Raw genomic sequence first — 12,594 nt, forward strand, 5'->3', positions numbered from 1 at the left:
CTTGTCCGTGGTAGATATCACCACCACTTCTGTGACCTCCAGTGAGAGAGATGCCATAGTCTCCTCAGGTAATATATTCCCAGTGCTTCATTATTACAAAGCTTTTATCCAGATACCATTGTGAGTTGCCCTGTTCATTGGGAAAAATGGGGTTTACTCTCCTCCTCTTTGCATCATCTTCTTATACGCTTGAAGACCAGAGGGGGCGTATCCCCATCCTTCTACTAGACTTAGCTTCTGTAGTACACATGGAGACCTGGTACATTCTCCACCTTTTGCCCTTTTCTCATTCAGTGTCATACATTCAGCTTCTAATTCTAATAAGCCTTAAAATATAATCTCTATGGACAGTCTTTGGGTTTGGTTTTTTGTTGCCTTTTTTTTTCCTCATGCTCTGCTTGTACTCTCACTATCCACAAAACAAAACCACTAACCTCCTGAAAGCAGTTGTATTTTCTTTATAACTCCTTGGGTGTAATAAATTATATTAATCCCATGTCTTAAGAATCTTGGTAACAGTTGGCAAATAATACTCGGAGCCCATTGCTTATCATCATAAATTAGCTCGGGGGAGCTGGGTCAGATTAAGGCGCTGTCTGCCCAGTGTGGTGCTTCTGGCAGTATCAGGAGGAGATGCTGACAGCAGGAACGTAAGAACTGAGCACATACAGGTGGTGATTCCACTGAAACACCTCCAGATTAGGAACTTTTTCTAGGACAAAGGTTTTATCTGCATCTTTCAGTTTAACAGCCACTGATAGAGCCTCATTTCATGAAGTAATTCCAAAACCATTTGGAACTCATTCATGTTTTTGGCCTCTACACCATCCTCTGCCTATGAACTCTAATTATGCCCTGAATGAGAAAATGGTTTTTTCCTTTGTTTTAAACTTCTGCCAGATAATTTTATTCAATGTCTCCTACCTCTTTTGTAAAGAGAAACATGAATAAGCATTTCTGTTTGTTTTCTCAACACCATTCATAACCTTAAACGGTTCCGTCACAAATCCCCATTTCTTTTAGAAGCCATTTCTTTTAGAAGCTAAGGAATCAGAATCTATTTAATCTCTTCTTACTCAGAAACTCTGACATGTATTTCATAACCATTGTTTTTCCCTGAGTTTTTCTAATCGTACTTTATTCCTTTCAAGATGGCAGGATCAGAAGGGCACGAATTCTCTAAGAATGGCTTCACAGTGGACTTACACAATGCAAAACAATGTTTTCTGCAGTGTTGATCACTTGTATACTCCTGTCTTTCTGTAGTCTCTTGGTTTTTTGTTCCATGTTTGAACAATGTTCAGTGCCATTAAGTCCTGCGAGATGACTGTATAGTATATATATCAAAACACATTGTTACTACTACTGATAATAAAGATTCAGAGACTCCAGCCACGCTTCCCCTGAGAACACATTCTAAAAGTTGAGTAATTTTCTAGCTTCCGCTTCCAGTCATCGGATTTGCTCTTCATCAGTCTGATAGTTTAAAGAATCCTCTGCTCTAGGATACAGAGACAATGCACTTCTGCACTTCTCATCTGAAATCCCCTTAACTACGTCAGAGGATAGCGCTGCCTCTCTTAACAATTATGTCACTCTAAGATGTTCTGTAATTTTCACCATGATCCAAATTCTTTTCTTGTTTCCCACACATATGCTGCAACCTGCAAATAAGACCTACACATTTCTATTCCAGCTGATCCGTATTTATTATTATTTACTGCTCTGGTTATTGTGTTATCTATAATCTTCACCCACGATGACTAGAAACACCCGTTCAAATGAATGATAAAGACATGGGAGATAACAGGTTATTGCAGTATCTGATCATAAACACATCTGATGAGGTATCAGAATGTAACAGAGATTCAATGCATATTTATTTTAGTTTCGTTTATAGTTTTATTAAGTTTATTATTTAACTAGCATATTTAACTTATAAATTAGTATATAATGTTCTCAAATGGCAAGGATCTTTCCTGATTTTAGCCTGAGATCTCCAGCATGTATTCTTAGACTAAAATCCCTTCTGAAAAGTGCAGGTTTTCCTTTAAACATCCATTTCCTAAGAGAGGAGAGGGCGAGGGCACGGGCAAAAACCACGGCTACTCTGCTGCAGAAGCGACTGCCGGTCCTTATTCCGCCCCTCGGGTTCCTGCTCTCTGCCTACACGTGCCCACGCACCCGGTGCCTGCCTGGGCACGCCCGGGTGTGCCCGCGAGCACGCGTGCCCGTGCCCGCCTTGCCCACGCCCGTGCGCGCAGGCGAGGGCGCGCAGCGCGGCCCTGGCCGGCGGGAGGGGGTCCGGCGCTGGCGCCTGCCAGAGCGGGCCTGAGCAGCGGCAGCCGGAGCCCTCCGTCCGCCGGGAGCGCGGCGCTGCTCCGGGCACTGTGCCGGGCTGCCGTGCAGGTAACCCCAGCGCCCGCGCCGCTGCCCGTGCAGGGCTGCCCGTGCGCCACAGGCCCAGCGCGGCGGACCGCGGGGGCCCCTCACAGGCCCGGAGCCGTGCTGCCGGCCGGCAGGCAGCCCCAGCCCAGCGCGGCCGCCGCGGGCACGTCCCCGGCAGCAGGGCCCTGCCCAGCCCGGCGCGGCCGCCGCGGGCACGTCCCCGGCAGCAGGGCCCTGCCCAGCCCGGCGCGGCCGCCGCGGGCACGTCCCCGGCAGCAGGGCCCTGCCCAGCCCGGCGCGGCCGCCGCGGGCACGTCCCCGGCAGCAGGGCCCTGCCCAGCCCGGCGCGGCCGCCGCGGGCACGTCCCCGGCAGCAGGGCCCTGCCCAGCCCGGCGCGGCCGCCGCGGGCACGTCCCCGGCAGCAGGGTCCCCAGGGACGGGGAGACGCTCCCTCCTGACCCCCCTCCCAGCGTTTGTGGACGTGGCGCTTAGGGACGCGGCTTACCGGTGGGCTTGCGGTGTTAGGTTAGTGGTTGGGCTCGGTGATCTTTCCAACCTAAATGATGCCGTGATTCTGTTTCAGGAGGGGGAATGGCGCAGGCAGCCTTTCACCCGTCTCATCCGGCCTGCCCGTTTGCTGTGAACCCTGCCCTGCTAACCGCCCGCCCCGGCCAGTGGGCAGAGAGGAGCGGCCATTGCCGCAGCAGGGCAGACCCGGCGGGCGCTGGGGGCGGTTGCCTAATTTAGAGACCGCAACTGCCACAGCCGCCTTGGCACTTCCTCGTGTGCCAGGTGGGACGTGCAGTTAAAGTGCGCAGATTTTACTGTGTCGGTTTGGTGGGCCAGAGGACAAGTGCAGCAGGCTGCCGTGTGCTGTATTCCCTTATTCTGCGTATCCAGGCACAGGGCTTGTGAGTGAGGCAGTATTGCTTTCTAAAGCTTTTAAAAAAAAATAGTACAGGAAATATGAACCTATGAGAATGTTACAGTGAGACTGAAAATTTAGAGACTCAGAGGTCACATCCGGGATACAAGGGGTTTGGGTTGTAGCACACGATCTGAACACACAGAGCTGTGTTTGTAAGCAGTGGGCATACATTAGTATTCTAGGGATTTTATTCTTGATTAACAAGAATTGTTATTAACACGTCATTAACACATAAATTGTGCTTTCTGCCACTTGTGTCTAGTAAAATTTGTTTGTTCTTTTATAAAACCTCTCGAGGACAACTTCCAGACTTGAAAAATCCTAAGCTACACCTTAGAAAAATTGAAAGCCATTGAAAAAAGTACATATGCTAAATTATGCACTTTGGTTTATCATCCGAGTTTAAAGTATTCCATATTCCCAATTGTCATATGTGACAAATGCCATTCAGCAGTAATGGGGAAGTATCAGTTCCGTTATAAATTTGTGAGATGCCATCTGAAATGTTTCGTGTAATTTGAATAAAATATGAACGGAAGTGAAATATGTACAGAAATGTTCAAATTGGAGCAGCTGCAGAAAAGAATTACTAGGATAATCGGGGAAATACAGAGCCTGTTTTATGAACTGCAACCAGAAAAGCCTTGGCTCTTGAAAGGCACGGCGAAGCTGACCAGGGATATGATTTTTTGTCTACCAATATGTAAAAGGTGCAAATAATGAGGCAGGAGAAAAGTTATGGACGGAAAGGATAATGCTAGCACAAGAGGAATGGTATAAAATGGCCAGACACTACATGTTTAGGATGGAAATTACTGGAAGGTTTCTCATCACTAGAGCACTGAGGTTTAGGAGCAGTCTGTCAATAGAAACAGGGGGACAGGAAGCCCTAACTACTTTAAAAGTGAGTCTCCACCAGTTAACAAGGAAACTGCACGACCTGCTAACTGTGATATTAAGGAAAGTTTCACTGACCCATCCCGTATTCCTGATCAGCATGACATTAATGTCTTACACATCCTATCATGAGACTGCTCCTAGCATAACCTGAAACCGTACTTGAGATAAATTGCAACTGGCCAGCAGCGCAATGTGCAACCTTCAAAAGAGTGTCGAGTGCTTTGGAGGTAGGGAGGAGGAAGAGTAAGGAGACGCAGCCCCCTGCTACGTTATTCTGCCCAGGAGCTGACAGAACCCCTTTGGTTTTCCTTTGTTTCTTGCACTAATTTTTATTTGCTAGAAGAAAGTGGTTTGAAGAGGGAGAGATTGGAGCAGGGGACTGGCTGCTCTCCCCAGCGTTGTCTCCTGCCAGACTGCGGATTTCCTTTGTAAATCTGGTCATGAGTTTTGCTGTGAAGCAACATTAACTCCTACGAGGTCTTCTGCGTTACTGTGCCGCTCGTGGGGGAGCTGCGTAGGAAGGGAGGCCGAAGCGCCTGGGGAATCAATCTGCACCACAGGCTGGTGTGTACTTCTGAGGATGCAGGCCTCGGGATCTGTGAAGATGCCTTCCTGCTCTCCTCTGCCAGCTTCTGCCTCCCCAGGGCAGATTTGAGAGGAGGAGCTGTTCCAAACCTCCTTCCCAAAACCCTCCCCGCAGCAGTTCTGTCTTGATTCAGCCTCTTGCTGTCCCAGTCCAGCAGAAGTTGGTGTTGATGGAGAAAGAGAAGACTGGCTTCCTTGGTCTGACGTTTGTGATTCCAGCATTGCTTTTGATCGTTCACGTGCAAGCCCTATTCGGCCACGGGTGGGAAGATCCAGCGCAGAACCAAAGCAGAAGCCAGACCACGGTGTTAGATTTCTGAGTCTAGCCCTGAGCAAGGAATTACCTCAGCTGGTCAGGTGGAGGTAGAGAAAGGAAAGCAGTATCTGAAACTCTGCCCTCTGGCATAGAATGCTCAGGTCTGGGTTACGGTGAGGCAGCTGCTTCCACTGAGGATGCACCTACCAGAGTTCTCTCCCGCTGCCGTTAACTAAGTTGCTGCATTCAAGAAACAAGAAGAGATCACTCCTCTGCTGAAGCTAATGTGGTTATTGCCGCTAATCATTTCGTACACTGGATTAATGGCTAGAAAAGACAAGGTATGGATTCAATGCTGTTCTCAGGGTGAAGAGTTCACGTAAGATACCCTACCTCTCAGAAAAGGGCTGTGACCATCAGGTTAAAGCATATTTCAAAGTGTGGTGGAAGGGAAATAGCAGTCCCTCTTGCTCCGTCCTGTTTCACTGCACTGAAAAGGATTCAAGATGCCTGGTGTCGGGGAGTAGGAGAAAGAAAGAAAGAAAAGTGAGGTTGTCTGTAAGGCATTACTGTGGAGGACAATTCCAGTCTGCTCTGATAGGTGCATGTATCCCATGATTTCACGTGCGCTTACGAAAGCCTCCTCAGTGATGATTGCCTGACTACAGTTGTGTTTTGAGGCTTATGAATTATGCAGGTTTTTATCCGTTTAATGTGTATGTTGACTTCATATCATTCTAGTTCCTTAATCAAGATGCCAGGCAAGATAGAGTATATGCCCTATGAGGCTTCATTAATCATACATATAATCTCATCAAAAAGATATTACAATACTTAAAAAGTTTTAATTCTGAGAGTTCCAGCACATCACTCAAACAGAAGTCCCTCGTGATAACACGGCTTTCCTCAGAGCATTCTTGATGGGTTTTATGAGTTGGCTGGTTGTTCTATAGGGCTCTTTGGCATATGCATTATGCATCAGCTTGTCCTTGTTTTGCTTTATCTGTCAACACACTGGTTGATAAGCATTCACAATCATTTGCTGCATCATTTTTAGTGATTCGGAATTAGAAAATGCCTTTTTCTAAACTCCTATAATGCTATAATTTGTCTTCTTTTAAGAAAAAAAAACTGTAAAGGTTATAATGAGTGATTTTAACACTATGATGAAGTGACTATTCTTACTAAGATTTGGTGATTTTATGTCAATAAAAGCACAAGCCTAAAGCCACTTATTTATTATTGGTTATAGCACCGGTGTACAGAAAAACATGTAATATCTTCTGTTGCATAGGATCTTGAATAATTTTCTTTTCAGTAGCTTGATTTTATGCTAACTTTGTTTGTTTGTTTGTTTTTATTCTTCTGTTCATCCGGACCTTTTTCAATAAATGCCTTCCTTTCTAGGCTAGGTAGACAAAAAGGAATACACCAGAGGCCATACACACTGCATAGCCACTTCACGGCTCCGGCTTCTCCGTGGCTTGCTGTTTTTTTCTCTAGTAAACCCACATATTTACGCAGCGTGATCTGTTTTCCACATGAGAATATTCACGCTTCCCAGGTCTTGAAGCTTAATCAGAAAACGGCACGTTTTTAAAACAGCTAGTTTGAAACTCCGAATGATAAATATATGAAAATAGCGACACAGGGTAAGACCAAGACCCATCCCCTCCATGAACTTGTGGCCCACAGCAAGTGCTTTGGGAAGAGTGTGGGAAGAGGGAGCCTGCCGCGGTGCTGCTGCAGACCGCTCGCCCTGCCTCCAGCTGTTGCCAGCTCGGGGACTTCCTGAGTTGAAGGTGACATAAGCTCGTATCTGCTGCTACTCGGCTGCTCTTTTGGTTAATTGCATTTGACTAGATTAAAATGCATAGTATGCAAATGAGCCCAGTTTGATAAGCAACTGTGTTAAGCCCTTATAAATGATTCTTCTTTGCAATGTCAGTGTTTGTGTCTTCTATAAATTTTATGGGGTAAATTTTTGTGTATCATCTGGTTTCTACCTAATTAAGTAAAAAATAGATTTCTGTATAACTGCAGTGGAACCGTTTTACTGAATAATCCTCATTTACAGATATCTGCAATTTCTGCATTAACGAGCTCTTAATCTATGCATTGAGGGGATTAATTGCTTTTTATAGTGATACAGTGACTAAAAGCAAGTGTGTTTAAATTGAATGCTTCATAGGGCCAATTATACTCTGCTGACACCTGTCTCGACCACCTAGGCCTACATGTAATCCTACTAAAATGTATTGATTGATGAGATTTATTTTGCATAATTACGCAACTATTTTTTAATTTGTTATTGACTGCATTATATCACTCTTTCTATGAATTTGCCTGGTATGTACATTATGACAAATAGGCTATTGCTATCTGAATCATTTTGCGTGCTCTTTATTTAAACAAGAACATTATGGTCACTCTGGAACTTGCACAGCTCTGAGATGAGTTAAGGGTTAACAGGAATAGTTCAAATTGCTCCTGGGCACAAAGATCCCCCTTCTGAAATATAAAACTCACAGTCCTAGCAGCCGCAGGTTAATATCCTCTCTAACCACTAATGGAAAAGAGAGTAACTAGTTATCAGTGCTTTTTTCTAGATGCAGATCAAAATATTTATTGAACACTTTTTCTGCATCATTAAAGAAAATCATATCCTTATAAGCTAATAGCAGATTTATACTGTTTTGAGATTGTCTTTTGTTCTTGATGGGTTTAAGGAGTAGCTTTTATTCTTTAATAATTTACAGAATAAGTTTTTATTGTCCTTAAACCTCTTGACTGTTACTGTTTGTTGGTGCCTCTTGTTCACCATTTTGTGTGCATTCCCTTGCCAATAGCTTGTATTCATTATTATCACATCTCAAAGTTTTCTTGGTTTTACTCCCTACTTCTCTGTAAACAGACCTCTGTTGTCTGCATAGCTGCAGGACTGTAGGGCTCAGCTACCCAGTAAGGCATTCTTAACTTAAACTCATTATTCACATTCTTGTGGTTTTTTTCCTCCCACTTAGGGTGAGGTTGGATCGAAGTTCTGCTGGTTCTTATATCAGAAGGAAGATGGAGACTATCCTTAGTATTCTTTGACCAGTGGCTTTGGTGTTGCCTCTTATTTACACTTTTTTAGACTTGGATGTTATTTAACGGTTTTGTATAACTGGAACAAATTAAGCACATAGGATAATATGTAACTACAAAATGTCATCAGCACTCACAAGTCACTCAATATGGCAAAGTTTTCTTTCTGTCCCTGTCTTTCTAATTCTGAAAAATGTATGTCTTCTTGCATTGAGCAAAATGTCCATCACCGTTAGCAACTAGCTCTGGCAGTTGATGAGTCTGTTTTATTGAGCAATAAGTTAATGTCATATCAGCTGCTAGAACTAGCAGTTTTCACTCATGCACACTGAATTATGGTGTAATCCCTTAGGCTAGGTTCTCTGTCAGTTCACTTGCTGCTTAAATGAAGATGCAATTTTACCATAGCAACCAGTTAGACTATTATACAGCATTCTTCAGTTATCCAGCCTCATCACCGCTAAGTGTAATAGGCTGTAAGAGAGGAGGGCAGTTTACACTATATGTCAAATATTGTGCAGAAAACGGCATATAAATCATATGAATATTGCTAAGCAGAGATTAGTTAAGACACCACAATTATGAAGAAATGAAATTCATTCAGTTGATAAAGAGCATAGCTGATGAGGGATCCATTTTACTAAAGCACTTTAAAATAAGCGTAGTCCTGTACAGTGTCAAGAATGAGAGAATTCATTCAAATTTAGGAAAACTGTGTCTTTTTCAGAATCAAGGCTCATTTTTCTCTCTGAAACCAATGCAAATCAAAGACCCAACTCTTTTAGATTTCTTGCTGCCGGATGGGTTTTGTTTCCTTGTTTGAGAAAGCACTGGGGGCTCGCAGAGTTCAGGAGTATGAAGCCTCATCACAAAAAATACAGACAGACAAATATTTTCCCAGAGTCAGTGAAGTAATTTGGTAAACTCTCCTGTAAATTGTAAAGCTCCAGAAGAGACACTGATTAAGGTGGTATCTGGCAGTTTTTCATTTTCCAATGAAATTATATCAGATTACTAGTCAAAGCGAGATACCTACACATACGTACATGATCTATATATCTCTCACACTTTCACCAGTTCTGAAATGTTAGCCTCAGTTTTGAAATTCAATCTGTGATCACTCTGTTTTGCCTTCAGTGAAAAACATCCTAGAAATAGAGGTTTTTTTCTGATGATGCTTCAATCAAATAGAAATGCATGTCTTGCTCTTTTCAAGGCTTACAGAAATTCTTACTCCAAAGTGCTGGAGGCTGTAGGAAATGCAGTAGCCTGTCTCCTTGGTGAGCATAAAAGAGTTATTTATCTCAGCTGAAGATACCACACAAATTACAGGAATGCATACTGGCTTGGGTTCTGACCAGAGCCCGACTATGTATATCCAGGGTCGCTTCAAACTTTTACTAAGCCTGCTGGAGATCTACATAGCTGTAGGAAGAAAGAATTTATTCTAGTTCATATTGAGAAGGTATGTGCAATTATACAAACGCTTTTCTGGGCACAAGTAGACTTGTATGGTTACATACTACTGTTATTACCAAGACCAAGGCACAATTTTAAAGCATTTTCTATATCCTTAGAAACAGCACTGAGTGCTTTGTGCAGATATGTTTAGATTTGGTGAAGAGAAGATTTCAGGCAGGATCTTAGTTCACGAGGAAGGAAGAACAAGAATTTTTTAACAGGAAAATGCTGGCTCTTGTGCATAAGGTGTACGCATTGAAGGGAAATGTAGGGGGGGCAAAGATCATATTCAAGGTCTGAGGATGAGTGCATGTGAATACTTTGCCTCTCAACCTTGGAGCCAAGCTCCGAGGTGTTCACTCTGGCCTCAGGGCTGAGTGGTTTCCTCTGTTTCGTACACGAGGCACAGGAAAGACACCAGACCTGACAGCACTCTCCTCCTGTTTGCTTCTCGCTGCTTCTCTGCCTGCTATTTCACAGAAACAGTCAAATTTTCTTAAAGATTGTGGGGCAGTCTCTCAAAACAGCACCAGCTGAGCCGTACGCATGCGGAGATAGGTAGTGGCACTGCTGGGTGAAAGGGTGGATATTTGGAAGGAAACGTACAAAAGGAGGTGGGGGAGAAATGTGTCCTGGCCACAACTCTGTTCGTGTGCCTAAGGGATCCGTGGTCTCCCAGGGCACTGCAACAAGAACCGCCTCTCTTCCCACACACCCAGGACCTGGGAGCTGAGGAGCCCTCATCTTTCCTTTCCTTCCTTGTGCAGGCTGTTGCCTGCAACGCTGGCAGCACCACCGAGCTGTTCTAACAAATCTCTGCAACGTTTGGCCCAGCGCTGTCACATACGAAGCACAGCCGCCTCCGTGCATAGCATTCCCAGCATCCCCCGCCAGCTCTGGGAATCAAAGCTGGTTTGGGGGAAAATACTTTCTGTTGGAGTTTCTGGCATTACAGATTTTTTAAGGCTTGCAGCACTCCCGTGTTCTTGAACAGTGTGAGATACTGCTGTGCAGCCTTAGTGCCGCGTTCTCTGAGGCTTTTGTCAGTGCAGAGAGCTAACCCCGGGTGTTAGATACTCTGAAGGACAAAGGTCGGTTCTCCACCATCCACAAAGTAAAATTTATGTATATGCAATGTTCTATTGCTGCATCATGCTGTCCTTTTTTGGATATGGCAGCTACTTGTCTCCTACTGGGTATTAAGGACTGAGGACTGTGTTCTCCTCAGGGTGTTTGGGTATAATCACTTGGCCGCTGCAGAAGTAGGAGTAGGAGTTCAAAGTCTTGCTCTCCACCAGCCGCTGGAGGTCACTTCTCTGCTGGAGATTGATGCCACGCACCTGAGCCATGCTGAGGGATCGCGTGACGTATCTCACAGCTCACCCATGGGCTAGGCATGGCTATGCTATTAACATTTTTAACCGCTCCAGTTGCATCTGTAAGAGAATATCTGCCATGCATTTTCTTTAGTTGAACCATCTTGTTTTCTGACTGTATGCATTTTCCCTTGTCTTTGTGTGGGTTCATCTTAGAGTATGGACAACGATTGCTTTGGAGAAAGCTGTAGGAGTCTAATTCATTGCTGTCTGCTGTGTCTCAGGTTGCTTTCAAGTGAATGGGAGAGGGAGAGTCTCACTCATTGCCATTACTTGTTATTTTTTCCTGTTCAGGTGCAGATGGATAACTGGACATCTAATACCCATGTTCAGAAGCCATGAATTCCAGAAAATTACTCTCAGAAGCACAGAGAACATTTCCTGCTACTAACGTACGCTGCCAGCAGCCATCGCGGATTCTCATTGTGGATGTCACATCGCCCTCCTGGACCAACACTTGTTCTGTACTTGCTGAAGCTCTGGAAAACGCGCTCTGTTTGGCATGCAGTTTGACAGGCCCCTGCCGCGTTCCCCTGCTGAGCCTCTACGTGGTGCAGAACCAGCAGGAGTGCCTGCTCCCCTTTACGGTATGGGTGAAATTACGTCTCTTGGGATCCAGCAAACATGAGTGTAATACATTGTTGCAGTTCAGTAAAGAAAGTTACGATTTACTACACATGTATATCTAAAAATTAATCATTCTCAAAGAGCATAGTTTCATAGACTTCTTGGAAGAGGTGAATTTTATGAAAGAATGATGTTTAAAAGGAGGAGTGTCGTATTTTTCATCTGTGAAGTTGCTCATGTGCATGAATTAGGTTTTGTGCTGATCCCTTCTAAAACATCCGTTGTACCTCTCCCTTTCATATGCTACTTTCTGCACTATCTGTACTGCTCCTCTATCAAAATTATCAACTCTGCAGCTGTAATAATTTGGATGGTGAAATGGTCTGTATACCTGTTGATTACACAAATATTACCATTTTGGGAGAGGTTCCAGACATTTAAGGGGAAAGGATCAGAATTCAGAATATTTTTGCCAAATTTGGGAAATATCCTGAAATCATAGAATCATAGAATCATTTAGGTTGGAAAAGACCCTGAAGATCATCGAGTCCAACCATAAACCTAACACTGCCAAGTCCACCACTAAACCATGTCCCTAAGCGCCACATCTACACGTCTTTTAAATGTATAGATCGAAGTCAGTAAGAACAAGTATTTCACTCATCTAGGGATATGCAGCAGAATAAATATAGATGGAGAATGACTAGCAGCTCTACAATAGAAGTTTGGGATTACAAAGCATCGCAAAGTTCAAAAGAATCTATGAAGTCGTACTGTTATAAACAGTCATACTGAGCACTCTCATTTATACTACATTAGTGTAAACACACAGTATTAACCCTTGCACTTTATTCAGCAATGGTGAAAACATTCTGAAATATTTTGTCAAGTTTTCACATCTCAGGAAAGGTAGAGGCCAACTGGGCAAAAAAAATCAAGAGGTCGACAGTAGTTTAGCAAATGTGATCTGCAAGAAGACTGTGGCTAATGGTGGTGTTTATTTTGTAGAATAGGTTATAAATAATGTGACAAGGATAACTAAGGG

At 44.0% G+C, this 12,594-nt stretch overlaps 1 protein-coding gene across 1 annotated transcript in view; it reads left to right on the top strand.

Moving 5' to 3' along the window:
- The first annotated feature begins 2,247 nt into the window (after window positions 1-2,247).
- The window catches only part of M1AP (meiosis 1 associated protein), a 40,350-nt gene continuing 30,003 nt past the window's right edge, over window positions 2,248-12,594 (top strand). Inside the window, exons 1-2 of the mRNA XM_075148219.1 lie at window positions 2,248-2,409; window positions 11,277-11,569. Of these exons, the coding sequence (XP_075004320.1) occupies window positions 11,321-11,569 (249 nt within the window). The 5' untranslated portion in view covers window positions 2,248-2,409; window positions 11,277-11,320. The remainder of the gene's footprint in view (window positions 2,410-11,276; window positions 11,570-12,594) is intronic.

The sequence above is a fragment of the Calonectris borealis genome, chromosome 4 (assembly GCF_964195595.1).
Source record: "Calonectris borealis chromosome 4, bCalBor7.hap1.2, whole genome shotgun sequence".
In the NCBI taxonomy this organism is placed as follows: Eukaryota; Metazoa; Chordata; class Aves; order Procellariiformes; family Procellariidae; genus Calonectris; species Calonectris borealis.